Here is a 14,605-nt window from a genome sequence, read left to right on the forward strand (position 1 = left end):
TTGCCATTCCAGTTGACTAGCAAACCCAGGTTTATTGAGCCCTATGGAAAGTCACAATACTTGGCTGACATCCTGACGTGTTTGGGGTGTTGGGCACTTTAGAAAGCTGCATGGCTGGTGTGTATTGCATTCTTTTTCAGGTGTCACAAATTGTGCAGTCTCGGTCTCCATTTTTCCCTTGGCCATCTTGTTTTTCTGTGTTTCCTCTTTGCTTTCTTCCTCTTGCTCTTCTTGAAAGAAGATGGTGCCATTGCGGGGGGTAGCCAATCATTCTTGAAAGATTCACCTTCAGCTTAAGCCTCTGTGAGTTTGAACAGGATAGATTGATTGTCTGAGCACAGTCCAATGAACACTCGAGACAACACACGTGGGAGAAAGGGCCACTTTATTAGCATTTTAATACAGAAAAAGGAGGCTGAGACCTGCAGTTGTAGGGGCCGCGAAAACCCCTGTGTGGTGAGGAGGCAGTACCACTGGGCAGCCCCAGAACCAACTCTGTTCCCCAGGCTGGATGTGTACCCAACTTCAAGCTGCGCCCCGTTCTTGGGCGACGCAGCTTATCCAGGTCTGTCCCATAAGGAGAAGGCAGCCGGACTGCGGGCTGAGCCGCCTAGAGCTGCTGAACCTCTGAGGACGACCCCCGCGGTCCCGGCCAGGGCCCCAGTCAATGACCTCATGCCGCTGAGCCACTGAGGACTGCTATTGGGTTCTGCCCTGCCTATGCGGTCTGAAGGTGCACTCCAAAGTCCCAAGCACGCCTCTACTGCACCACCTGCCACAAGGAGGGGTCAGCCTAGCGCTTGACCCTCCCCCGCTCCCAAACAGGGGGAGAAGTGCCTTAAGGCCATCGTGCAGGTCTCTCAGAAACACGTCCACCCCCTGCTCCGACAAGTGCACCCCATCTCCTCTAAAGAAAAGGCATTGAGAAGGCAATTGCTAGATGCAAAATGACCCGGCCACTGGTCCGTGCCACATATGACCAATCTCATAGGTCACTTTCCTCCTCATTCTCTCAACCTTAGCAACCTGGCACCACTGCATCCCCCTGCAAATACTGCAAAGGTTCTCCTGCAAATACTCTGACATTGTGGGCAGCAGCTGGCCCCACTGCATCCCCCACTTGGCCAGCCAGCCAACTTGCATAACAGGGCCTAGCCCGAGCGGCATTCCAAACTGACTCATGGCCGCCCTCTTGCGGGCCCAAAATACAATGGAATGGCCACAGATCAATACACGAACCGGCTTCTTGCTGCATCCTGCAGGACGAGAGAAGAGAAGTTATTGCCACAAACCCTGCCCCTGGCTGTGCCCCCTGATGAGTGTGGGGGTGCCAATGGGGAGCCTGCCTTCATAAAATCTGAACATAGTGCTTATAGGTTGAGGAATGCCAGTGTCCAATCCGCTGAAGTCACCGTTGGGCAGGCCCAGAGCGGCGGCTGCAGAAACTGCTCCGATGCACAGGGAATGAAGACTATACTCATTTGGTTGCAACCCCAGGCCTAGAGGGCCCACGAAAAAACCACCCTAAGCTGGAATAAACAGAGAGCCATCCGTGTGTTGGAACAGGGCTCTAGCTCGTGCCCCAGAATTCGCCATGTACTTCTGCAGCGCCTTGACCGGGCATAGCAGCATTCCGGCTGCTTTCCTAAGAAACACCTGCCATCCCATACCCCTCTGGTCCGTCGTAGACTGCCTGATAGTAAGGGCTACCCTGCCTGACACCCATGTGAGGTCATGCATTTGTAGGGCTCGAGCAGACGCATTGGCCTTTCCCCTAGCCAAAAACCCGCTGGGCCTAAATGCACCAAAGAAGGCTGTGAGTAAGGCTGCCTTGAAAAGCAGAACCTTGCCTGGGGCTGAGCAGAGCCCTGTCAAGGTCCCTGTGATGCCACTGAGCAGCTCGGGCAAAATTGGGTGCCTCTGGTCATGGACTGGAGGTGTCATCCTAGCCCAGCCTTCTAACATCCTCCACACTCTGAAATCCTGCGCGAAGTCCAGATATCCCGACGCCTTGGACACAAAGGCTATTACGGACATGAAACCTGGCAAGGAACTAACCGCTCTGCATGACCTCTTCAGATGTAGCAAGAAGAGCAGCAGGTGCTCTGCCAGGGCAGGCCATTGGCTGGGCAACCCCGTAGCCTGCCTGAAATCCTTGAACTCTTTTACCTTACGTGAGTAGCCCATCTGCTTGCTGGGTACCAAAGAAGGGCAAATTACCTCATTTATCTCAGCAAGCCAAAGTCCCAGAGCCAGGGAGACATGGGGTCAGGGTACGGTGCCCCCCCTTGGGGTGAGCTCCCGAAAGCGCTCCTCCTGAAATCGAGACAAGGCATCTGCGATGGCGTTCTCAATCCCCAGGACGTGTTGGGCTACAAACAAGGCACTGATGTGCAGGCACTGCAGGACAAACTGTCTGACAAGGGTCATGACCCTGGGCGATGTAGAAGACATTGAGTTCACCACAGCTACCACTGTCTGGTTGTCACACCAGAAGCACACGATGGCATCCTGGAACTCCCCTTCCCATATGTGAACTGCCACCACTATTGGGAAAAGTTCCAGGAAAGTGAGGTCGGAGGTGATACCGCCCTGCACCCAACTTTGGGGCCACGGCGCAGCGCACCAGCGATCCTGGAAGAAAACTCCAAAGCCATGGCTTCCTGCTGCATCTGAGTGCACCTGCATGTCAGCCTGCAAGAGCTTCTCTGAATGACAAAAAGAGACCCCATTAAATTCCTCAAGGAATCTCAGTCAGATGGCCATATCGGCCCTCATAGCCACAGTCATTCCTATCCTGTGGTGTGGTGATTGGGCGCCAGTCATGGCTGCGCACAGTCTGCATAGAAAAGCCCTCCCCGGAACAACCACCTTGCAAGCAAAGTTCAAATGTCCCACTAGAGCTTGCAAGTCGCACAGCATGACCTAACGGGCCTGTATGCAAGCCTGTAGGTGAGTCTTTAATGCCTGCAGCTTGTCAGTCGGGAGCCTGCTCGCGGCCGCCACCGAGTCAAGCTCTATGCCCAAAAAGGTCAAGCATGCGGCTGGGCCCTCAGTCTTGTCCTTTGCTAGCAGGACTCCTAGCTCCTTTGTCAGAGCCTGAAACCCGTCCAACAGGGCCTGACACTGCCCAGTGCCGGCCGGTCCCATAAACAAAAAATCATTGAGATAGTGTGCGGTAGTGCGCGCCCCACACCTCAGCCACACGGCCCACTCCAGCAGTGTACTAAAACATTCAAAAGTGGCACAGCACCGTGAACCCCCCATCGGTAGTGCCCGGTTCAAGTAAAATTGCCCCCAAAGGTAAATCCTAGCAGGCAAAAATCCTCGGGATGTACCAGAAGCAGCCGAAATGCCTATTCAATATCACACTTAGCCATGAGGGCCCCTGGCCCACAGCGTCTTGAGATGAGCACTGCCTGGTCACCGTGCATAGCTGGCTAGGAATGCCGTCATTCACCAATGTTCCTGCAGGGTAAGAGAGGTGGTGAATGAGGCGGTATTCCCCTGGGGCCTTTTTTGGAACCACCCCCAATGGGGAAACTCGAAAGTTGGGCAGGGGCGGAGTCGGAAAGGGGCCCACGACCCTTCCCAATGCCACTTCCTTGGCGATCTTTCTTTGAACTACTTCCTCCATACCCTGGACAGACTTCAAATTCTTGGCTCAGATCACGCCTTGAGGGTGCGGGGAATTAATACGAAAGCCCTGAGCAAAACCCTCCAAAAGGAAAGCTGCCGCTGAGTGATCAGGGTACTCACCCAGCATCCTGGCCAACTCATTAAGGAAGGGGGGCTGTTGCTGTGTCCTTAGATTGCCTCTGCTCCCCCCAGCCACAGCCCTCCGCCAATCCCCTCAGGGGAAGGGGCTAATGTGTTCCGGCCAGGCCATACAAACTCTGATCTCCCTGCTGTAATTGGGAGATCGGGATTCATATTAGCTTTTGACTATTCAGAAGTCACACATTTCCCATGCAGACACTTGCACTATATTAGGCATAAAATGTGGGATAAGCCTCCTTTCCATTAAAGTATTGTTCTTAAATTGGACTATCCGTCTTCCTGCCATGTTGAAAAAAACCTCTCTGCCTCAACTACACAAAATGTAGTAAGGGGGTTGAGCTATGAAATAGTCATTAGGATTCCTGATTTTCCATATGTACTGTTTGCAAAGAAGTCCTGTGTGCAATGAGTGGAAAAGTCTGGGTCTATCTTTGTTGTACTACACAGGCTACATATTCTCTCCCAAGGATTAGTTTTCATAAGATGCTCTTTTATCCTTAAAACCTTATTACTGGTTTCATTTCATTTCCTTTTCTGAAAGTAAAATATGCATTTTATTCACCTATGAATCCTAAATAAGGTTTCTAGTGGCTTCCCATTCAGAGAACTGATGAGATTCACAGCAGCATAACAGCATCAGCCCCATGACAGTTCCCTGTGATCATATCATTTACTTTTCTTCATTTTGAATGATTCTTTTTCCCCCAAGTAGCTATTTTAATATCACTCTAGCCATTGCTCTTATTTTCTGTTTTTTGATTTTTTTTTTAAATCAGAACTTTTTAGGGATGTCATGCAAACTGCCCATGAAAATGAAAGAAAATCAATGGATGAACATGCCTTATTTTCTATAAGGATTGTGTGCTATTGAAGTTAAATGGAACACTGCTCTAGGGACAGCATCTGGTTAAATGTATTAGCTATAGTAAAGACAAGCAAGTTAACTGTTCCCTGTGTGCCTCTGCTGCTTAGTTGTACTGGGCTCTGGAGACCAAGTCTCCAGGAACACCAGACATGATGACATCTTTGCCTGCCATTGTAGGGTTGCAATATTAAACCAATAGCTGGACTTCTCATTCAATCTTCATCGGTGGTTGGATACAGACCCAGATGTATGAACTGGTTGGAAAAGAATATGTGTATGGAAATGCAAGTATACCTGAAGAAAAGCAGTACGTACCTTGTACATATTGAACAGTCGTGGTACCTGAGTAGTTTTCCTAGTGGCTATATATTTACATAACTATATTATTTGTATGTAAGTGACCCTGTCACTTCAGGAGAAAATCCTTAATATAGATGCTGTATTACATTGGCTGGAACTTGTTTCTGCTGCAATCTGATATACACCTACCTGGAATTAAGCTTTATTGAACTGAGTGGAAATTACATTTGAGTACACAATGGGACACTGTACCTGCATAGGGTGCATGTATGTACATACACAGAACTGTGCTGTTTAGACTACAGCAGTTGTGCTCAATTTGCAATGCATCAAGCACAGTGGCAGCCCACCAGCCACGTGATATCATAACATTGGACCACACACCTCTTTTTGCAGTTCTGGCTAACTAGCAAACTTAGGATTTATTGATCCCCTTGGGAAACCACCAATATTTGGCTGTTATCTGACTTGTCTTTTGGATTTGCAGGTATCCAGGATTGGTTTAAATTTTGCTCTGTCTTCTTGTTTTATGTTTCCTGTTTTTCTTCTTCCTCAGTTTGAGTCAGACAAGAATTTTCCATGAATGCTGTGTATTGGAATCGTGGAAGATCTGGCAAGGAGGTAGATGTGGTGTCAGCAGTGGCCCTTTAAGGGAAAGGCCTGGGCATCCAAAAGAGTGTGCTGCACAGCTGCAGCCACTTGAAGGCAATAGGGCCCTCAGGCATAAAAGCACCTGCTGAAGGCAGCCTTTGGTGTGGGTAGCAGAAGGAGGAAAGCTTGAGGAAGGAGAGACATGGACTGAGGAATTGATGGCTAATGGACTGATGTATGAATGAACTTTGGAATCTGCTGGAGCAGAAACTACTGGAGACACTAAGACTGCTGTGTGGCTGCTGTGCCCAAGACCTGCTGAGGATCAAGGGGCTGCTGTAGTGGTGGGAGGCTGCTGGCAGGAAGGAGGACCTCTGTAGGTTAAACAGGTGAGCTACCCTGGTGGTGGGGTCCAGCAGTTCTACAAGGCAGAACCAGGGTCACTTTTGAGGAAAGAAGGGGAGCTAATTAGCTAAAAGTGGGCATAATTCTCCAGGTGGAGCTTGGACTGGGAATCTGGTAGAACATGCTGATGTCAGAATGACAGTCTCTTGAACAATTTTAGTGTGATAGTTTCTTTCCAGTCCATCATCAGTCTTCTTCTTGTAAAATGGGTGTAATTGCAATGGCTGCTGGCAGTGCGTAACTTTCCTGCTGCCACAGTGTCATCAATGGACCACAGACTGACAGCAAACTGCATGATATGGTGGTGGACCCTGGGATCTGCCAACATACTTCACAGATCTAATTTGACTACAAGTAGTCCTAGTGAATTAGCAACATTGCCAGACATCAATTTAAAAAAAATTACGAACATTTTATATAAATTTACTAGCTATCTGTCAGATTTCCTTTGACTTCAGCTCAAAATAAGTTATTCTGAAAATGTGACATTTGTGATGAAATCCAAAAAGCCTCTGTTGTGTGTGTGCATGGGGCCTCTCTACATTTTCACAATAATGGTTGGCAACCTTCAGTCTCGAAAGACTATGGTATAAGCCTACAGCACCCCATATTCCTAGGCGGTCTCCCATCTAAATACTAACCAGGCCTGACCCTGCTTAACTTCTGAGATCAGATAAGCTTGGGCATGTACAAGGTACAATAGCCATGTGGGTTTTGTGTCATCAGAATATGCCACGTGGCCATATGGCTATAGCACAGAGAGGAGGAGGCTTATTCTCTTTTTCTGCAAACATTTGAAACTGGGGTATGGGTGACATCAGGTTGAGCAGTGCCTGAGAGGCTTCTTCCCCAGGCTGATTAATAAAATCACTATTCTGTGGGCTAATTCCAGTGTAGAACTTTGCCTGGGAGTCTCAGGCACTCAGGCCCCAACACTGAACTGGAACTTTCAGATAATCAAGAAAATAAGTGAACAGAGAAGACATCATCACTTGAATAATTGTCACAATCATAATCACAAATGTACATATTACTAAATCAGGATGTAGTTGTTGAAGGTTTCTATCTGTTTCTTTATACAGAGCATAGCGCATTGAAAGCAAGATGTCCAACAAGACTACAATAACTGTTTTCCTGCTCCTGCAAATCTCAGACCTTTGGGAATTTCAGATTCTCCATTTTGTGGCGTTCCTGCTACTGTACTTGGGGATTGTCTCAGGGAACCTTCTCATCATTGCTGCAGTAGCTTTTGATCGTCACCTGCACAGACCCATGTACTTTTTTTTAATGAACTTGGCCATACAAGATGTTGGGTTTGTGTCAGTCTTTATCCCCAAATCCATGGCCAATTCCCTCATGAACACCAGGCACATCTCTTATTCTGGATGTGTTACTCAAGTCCTCCTATTTGTATTCTTTTTAGTATCTGATTTCCTCCTCCTCACAGTCATGGCATATGACCGGTATGTTGCCATTTGCAGTCCATTACAATATGAAATGATCATGAGCAGGGAAGTCTGTATGCAAATAATTGCTATCCTATGGTTGGCAGTTTTTCTGTACTCAGTGCTGCACACCGGTGGCACTTTTGCAAGTCCTTTCTGCTCCAACATTGTCAACCAGTTCTTCTGTGAAATCCCACAATTACTAAAGCTTGCCTGTTCTGACTTGTACCTAATTGAAATGGGAATTGTTATGTTCAGTATTTTCTTTTGTTTAGCATGTTTTATTTTCATTGTTGTAACCTACGTGCACATCTTCAGGGCAGTGCGGAGAATCCGTTCTGTGCAAGGCAGGAAAAAAGTCTTCTCAACTTGCCTTCCCCACCTCACTGTTGTCTCCACATTTGTGTCTACTGTATGTTTTGCCTATCTGAGACCCTCTCCTGACAATCCATCACATCTGGATGTAGCAATAACTATTGTGTATTGTGTTGTTCCACCCCTGCTGAACCCTGTGATCTATAGCATGAGAAACAAGGAGATCAAAAATGCTATGCGAAAACTATTGGGTTTTTGAACATCTAGAAATGGAATCATCTGGTGAAAGTGTGAATTATGAATGCTCTTATTTATGCTTATTGTCAGGGAGGGGTAGCTTGGGGCTTTTTTGCAGCTGAAAACCCAAAGGGGTCAAAATCACAATCTGCAGCATTTCTGAGGTGTTCTGAGGTGTGGGACACAGGAGGGTCTGCGGGTTCATCTGCCGCCTTTGGTAAGTGCAATTTCCCCCTGCGCCAGTGTGATAGCAGGAGAATCCCGCTGCAAACACCAAACTCTCCTAGAAAATTTGGGATCCTCTGGTTTAGACACTGCCTTCCAGTGCAGAGCCTCTGTCCTTGGCATTCTGCTTTGGGAGGTTTTGCAACCAAATATGTGTTCAGCACTCTTGTTTAGGGTAGAGGAGAATGCAAAGGGGGGTCATGGTTGCATGCCCCCCTAACTGTCGCCAGAGGGGAAGATTGCCCGCCAGAATGGGAAGCAGCCGAAGGATGACAGAGAACCCTTGTGTCCCCACCTGAAAGAGGTGGAATAGGAGTCCTGGTCTACCTGCCAGATAAATCTGGGCTCCAAGTCCAGGTGGGAGCCCAGGTCTTTCTGTCCAGCAAACCAGTCATGGAGGCCAGGTCTACCTGCCTGGAAAAGGTGGCTCCAGGGGTCAGTCGGAATGGGAGCACAAGCCTACCTGGCAGGTAGATCTGAGCTCCAAGTCCAGGCAGGAGCCCAGGTCTACCGTGCTGGTTGACCTGGGCTCTGGAAATAAGGTAGTGTTCATCACACAACACAACACAAACACTGGATTTTCCCCTGGTTTAGGGTGCTTCACCTGCTTCATTGTTGGAGTGTTTTCCTTGTTTGCAAGTAATGAGGGAGCAGTCACAGTTTCATCATAGACCCTGTAGCCTTCACAAACTAAAACAATAATATCGCTCTGAAGGAATCAACAGGACAGGGTTGGGGGCAAATGGGGGAATTTAGCCCGACAGGTTCCTTCTGCATGTTAAGCACAGACACCTTTGCAGAATTGGGACTAGTAGCCCAGTCAGATAAAACGAAGGAGATTTTATTCTGTCTTGTATGGAGTTTTGGATATTTATTGGCCCAATCCTATTCCTCTTCTGTGCCGGCAGAATGCGGGTGCTGCTGGAGCAGGCTTTTGCAAAAGCCATAGAGCCCTTTGCAGCAGTGTTACTGACAAGCACGACAGCAGGAAGACTGAAGCTTCCCCCTCACGCACACTGGCAGAGCAAATGAAGCCTGTGCTGAAATGGCCAGATCCCCTGAGTGAAATAGATATGTATTTTCCTGAATTTACAGACTATGCTCCCTGGAAGCCTTCCAGGACCGTAGGGCTATCATCATCTCCAACCCAATCTCTCATTTATATTTTACTTTTTAAGCTCTCAGCTGGTAAGGGTTGGAGCAGGAGCAATTCCCGTTTCCTTTGGGGGACATTGGAGGGCAAGCTAGGATGTGTCTACCGCCATCTAAGAGGCACTACACCCATTCCCCCAACCCTAATAAAGGTGTTGGCACCAGCCAGTGTCTTTGTGTCTTTGTGTGGCATTCCAGTGTTATCCCCCAAGGGGATAACAACCTGTCCTCCCTGATCTACCAAAATAAGGTGGGTCATGCCTGGATGTTGGTGTTAGTGAGGAACTTTCCCTCTACCCCAATCATGGGCCCTTCTGGTCTGCCATAAGTGTGACTGGTGCACTACTGGGAAGGATGATGAGGCTGCGTTTCAAGCTCTACCTGGGCCAGTTATAGTTCCAGCAGGGGTGAAGAGGATAGGGAACAAGTGTGACTATGGGAGTGTCCTGTCCCATTGTGCCCAAAGTCAACCAGGACAACATAACTTTATGTAAACGGGATAAATTTAGGGAGTATGAAACATGGGGATCACATGGAGTGCTGGCAGGGGGGCTCCAATATCAGACAGGTGCCATGAGGATGGAGGAAGGGAGTGTGGCGTATGTCAGGGCTCTATGGGGGCATTTTGCAACACAACCATGAGGGCCTGGAGGCCGACCTGGGCCATTGTGATATGCTCCACAGTTGCCCCAGCAGTGCTGGGATGGTGTAAACCTCAGTCGATGTGATTTTCTGCTCCGGGGCCTATATGGCTGCAAGTTGGGCCTGGAGAATCTAGTGGGTGGTTTAGGTACCCTGTAGGAAAATGAGGTGGCCTGTATGTCCTAGTGAGGACCCAGGGCCATTTGGACCACTCCACATATATCCCAGATGCTGGTCATCACATGAGGGGGGGGGGTCGGTGCAGCATTCGCAAAAGTGGGGGTAGGGGTTTAAAGCATAATCCCCTTCTCTACCATCCTCCTGTCCTACCCATGATAATGTCCATGACTGTTTATCCTGGTCATGGGTTACATGTGGACTGGCACTAACATGACACTGAGATCCCAGGAAAGTTCCGGCTCACCTCCTTTGGCTCCTGGGGTCCCCTTTGACCCTGGGACCCGGTACAATTTAACCCTTGCACCCCCTTTCATGGGTCCTTCCTGACGCCCACTGAATGCATTTATATAACAACACAAAAGTAACTCATTATGAGTGCTCCTTTTATTTTCATATTCTCTTAGGAACATCCAGTCTCTGGTGGTTATATTAGGAAATGTGCAAGCAAGGAAATTAAGCTGATCCTGTCTGCTGAGTTTTGTTGGTTTGTGTTCCTTCAAACACAAGCTCCTCCCCAAGAGGACTGCACAGGGTGGGGACTCCTTGTAACAAGTAAACTGCAGACTAGAACATCTTCAGAGAGAGAGAGAGAGAGAGAGAGAGAGAGAGAGAGAGAGAGAGAGAGAGAGACTAAAATACCATGTATCCTGGGCACATCCAGAATGATCATCTTAACATCTGAGTCATCTGCCTGGGTACTGGACTGATGAATTTAGTAAACAATGTGGACTTAAATCAACCACCTGTGAAGGATCAGCTCTGAATCATATTAATTCCAACATTCAGTCAGGTAAATGTTATATTACTTGAAAAATAGATGGGCCTTGGTGCACATCATACACTGAAGTGACAGATTGGCATGAACTCACTGGGCTGAAGACATTTTAGAGTGCTACGTGACTTCCTTAACCCTCCTTAAAATTCAGTCTCTTTTTTTTTTACTTTTCATTTATCTGAACTTTTGCATCATCATTTTATTTCCATTCTGTTTATCTCAGAAAAAAATAATTGTATTATGAAAATGCATGTTTTTTTAATGAGTAATGCAATGCTAGAAACCCGCCATAAAGTTTTATCAAGTTTAGTAGTGGGTATACATCATTTTACCATTCGGCATTAACTGAGCAAGGGCCTAATCCTATCCAACTTTCCAGCTCCGATACAGCCGCAATGCAGACCCAAGGTAACAAATATTCCCTTACCTTGAGGGTGCCTCATTAACTGCCACACTACCACAGGATTCAGTGAACAGCCCCTTGGCACAGCTGCAGCAGTGCTGGAAAGTTGTATATGATTAGAGGCCTAAGTGGGTATTTGAATTAACAAATTGCACTGAAGATCTGACCACATCTCTGCACATTTGAATGGAAAATCTGATGCATGATGGGAAGCAATCATATGTATAGGATGTACAACTACCATTCAGATTTTCTTCATGTATCATGAATTTGTTTTCAGATGACAAAAGTGGGAACAAAGGAGAAAGATCAAAATGACATAAACTTGCTATGTCATAGAAAATAATGCATTTAATTACTTTAAAGATGCTATAGATATTCATTGTTTTCAACCTGCAAATAAAGCTGAAGATTTCATGCAACGGACATGTGCCCCAATCAAGCAATATATGTTTGCTTGTTTTTTCCTTTCCTGTTATTTTGCTTACTATTATTGAGTAAATAGTTATGAGTTTGCAGAGCAGGCAGTTAGGTCTCTGTTTGGGGAATATGAAAAAGTGAGTTATAGTTCTATCTGCCCTGGACGTTTGTTACTTGCTCACTACAACTCTCCAGAATGAAGTGAGTAGATCTCATTCTCAGATATGTTTCTGTGTTTCATCCCAGAGATGCCCTGCTTCTTATCCATGAGAAAAAATGGACAATCAAACATCTGTGGCTGAGTTTGTGCTCCTGGAATTCTCCAAGATTCAGGAACTGCAGATTCTCCACTTCTTCATATTCCTGTTGTTGTACCTGGCAGCCGTCACAGGGAATCTTCTTGTCATCTCCGCCGTAGCATTTGATCATCACCTGCACATTCCAATGTATTTCTTTCTGATGAACTTGGCTCTGCAGGACCTTGGCCAACTTTCTGTCATTATGCCAAAATCCATGCTCAATTCTCTCACGAACACAAGACACATCTCTTATGCCGGATGTGTTGCTCAGGTTTTCTTGTTCCTCTTCTTTGCAGGATCTGATTTCTCCCTCCTCACCGTGATGGCCTATGATCGGTATGTTGCCATTTGCAAACCACTGCAATATGAAGTAATAATGAACAGGAGAACCTGCATGCGAATGATTGGAACTGTGTGGATTAGTGGTCTTCTCTATGGAATCTTGCATGCCAGTTCCACCTTTGCCACCTCTTTCTGCTCCAATACTGTCAATCAGTTCTTCTGTGAACTCCCACAGTTGTTTAAGCTCTACTGCTCTAAAGAATATCAAACTGAAATGGTGGTTGTTCTAATAAGTGCCTTCATTGTATTTGGCTGCTTTGTCTTTGTCATCATAACTTATATTCAGATCTCTATGGAAGTGCTGAGAATCCCATCAGTGCAAGCAAGGAAAAAGGCCTTCTCCACCTGCCTTCCTCACCTCATTGTCTTTTCTACATTTGTATTTACAACTAGCATTGCTCACCTCAGGCCATCCTCTGATACCTCTTCATACCTGGATTTGATATTGACAATCATGTATTCCACACTTCCTCCCATGCTGAATCCATTTATCTACAGCATGAGAAACAAGGACATCAAGGTGGCCCTCTCCAAATTATTCCTTCTCAATTAGCCATCCAACAATGCTTTCTATACTTTTATTATTTATTTGTTTTTCACATTTTTATACTGCCGTTCCTCCAAGGAGCTCCAGGTGACGTACATGGTTCCTTTCCCTCCTCTTGTAATCACAACAACCCTGTGAGGTAGGTGATGCTAACTGGCCCAAGGTGACTCAGGGAGCTTCATGGCTGAATGGGAATTTGAACCTGAGTTTTCCAGGTCTAAGGGTCCAATCCTATCCAATTTTTCAGCACCAGTGCAGCCGCAATGCAGCCCCAAGGTAAGGGAACAAAAGTTCCCATACTTTAAGGGGGCCTCTGTGACCACTGCCTCAACACAAGATGTGGTGCATGTCTCATTGGCACAGCTGCACCGGCACTGGAAAATTGGATAGGATTGGGCCCTAAGTCAACTCCCAAATGAACAACATCCTGGCTTTATATGAGTGTATCCAGTGTAGTTGATGACCCAGATACAGGTTTGGATCATGGTGAAAGGAGTTTAACCTTTTCCCTCACATTTTCCCAATGAAAACTGAGTATGTATGGAAATTGAGTTGGAGTCAGCTGGCAAGAAACTGTGGCTTAGAGCAGCTAGTCACGGAGCCCACCAGAGGACAGGTGACTCTGGATTTAATATTGTGCGGTACGCAGGACCTGGTTAGAGATGTAAACGTTACCGGGCCATTGGGGAACAGTGATCATGCTGCAAACCGTTTTGACGTGCACGTTGGGGGAAGAATACCAGGCAAATCTCTAACAAAAACCCTTGACTTCCGACGGGCAGACTTCCCCCAAATGAGGAGGCTGGTTAGGAGGTTGAAAGGGAGGGTAAAAAGAGTCCAATCTCTCCAGAGTGCATGGAGGCTGCTTAAAACAACAGTAATAGAGGCCCAGCAGAGGTGTATACCGCAAAGAAAGAAGGGTTCCACTAAATCCAGGAGGGTGCCCGCATGGCTAACCATCCAGGTTAGAGAGGCTGTGAAGGGCAAGGAAGCTTCCTTCCGTAAATGGAAGTCTTGCCCTAATGAGGAGAATAAAAGGGAACATAAACTGTGGCAAAAGAAATGTAAGAAGGTGATACGGGAGGCCAAGCGAGACTATGAGGAACGCTTGGCCAGCAACATTAAGGGGAATAATAAAAGCTTCTTCAAATATGTTAGAAGCAGGAAACCCGCCAGAGAAGCAGTTGGCCCTCTGGATGGTGAGGGAGGGAAAGGGGAGATAAAGGGAGACTTAGAGATGGCAGAGAAATTAAATGAGTTCTTTGCATCTGTCTTCACGGCAGAAGACCTCGGGCAGATACCGCTGCCCGAACGGCCCCTCCTGACCGAGGAGTTAAGTCAGATAGAGGTTAAAAGAGAAGATGTTTCAGACCTCATTGATAAATTAAAGATCAATAAGTCACCGGGCCCTGATGGCATCCACCCAAGAGTTATTAAGGAATTGAAGAATGAAGTTGCAGATCTCTTGACTAAGGTATGCAACTTGTCCCTCAAAATGGCCATGGTGCCAGAAGATAGGAGGATAGCAAATGTCATGCCTATTTTTAAAAAGGGAAAGAGGGGGGACCCGGGAAACTATAGGCCGGTCAGCCTAACATCCTTACTGGGTAAGATGGTGGAATATCTCATCAAAGATAGGATCTCAAAACACATAGACGAACAGGCCTTGCTGAGGGAGAGTC

At 46.9% G+C, this 14,605-nt stretch overlaps 2 protein-coding genes across 2 annotated transcripts; both read left to right on the forward strand.

Annotated features, from left to right (window-relative positions):
• Window positions 1-7,045: 7,045 nt before the first annotated feature.
• LOC136652913 (olfactory receptor 14A16-like) lies at window positions 7,046-7,960 on the forward strand. Its single transcript, XM_066629835.1, has one exon. It carries the CDS (start codon window positions 7,046-7,048, stop codon window positions 7,958-7,960), a length of 915 nt encoding a protein of 304 aa, XP_066485932.1.
• Window positions 7,961-12,011: 4,051 nt separating this feature from the next.
• LOC136652914 (olfactory receptor 14A16-like) lies at window positions 12,012-12,929 on the forward strand. Its single transcript, XM_066629836.1, has one exon. It carries the CDS (start codon window positions 12,012-12,014, stop codon window positions 12,927-12,929), a length of 918 nt encoding a protein of 305 aa, XP_066485933.1.
• Window positions 12,930-14,605: the final 1,676 nt, after the last annotated feature.

This window comes from Tiliqua scincoides, chromosome 5, assembly GCF_035046505.1.
Source record: "Tiliqua scincoides isolate rTilSci1 chromosome 5, rTilSci1.hap2, whole genome shotgun sequence".
NCBI lineage: Eukaryota > Metazoa > Chordata > Lepidosauria > Squamata > Scincidae > Tiliqua > Tiliqua scincoides.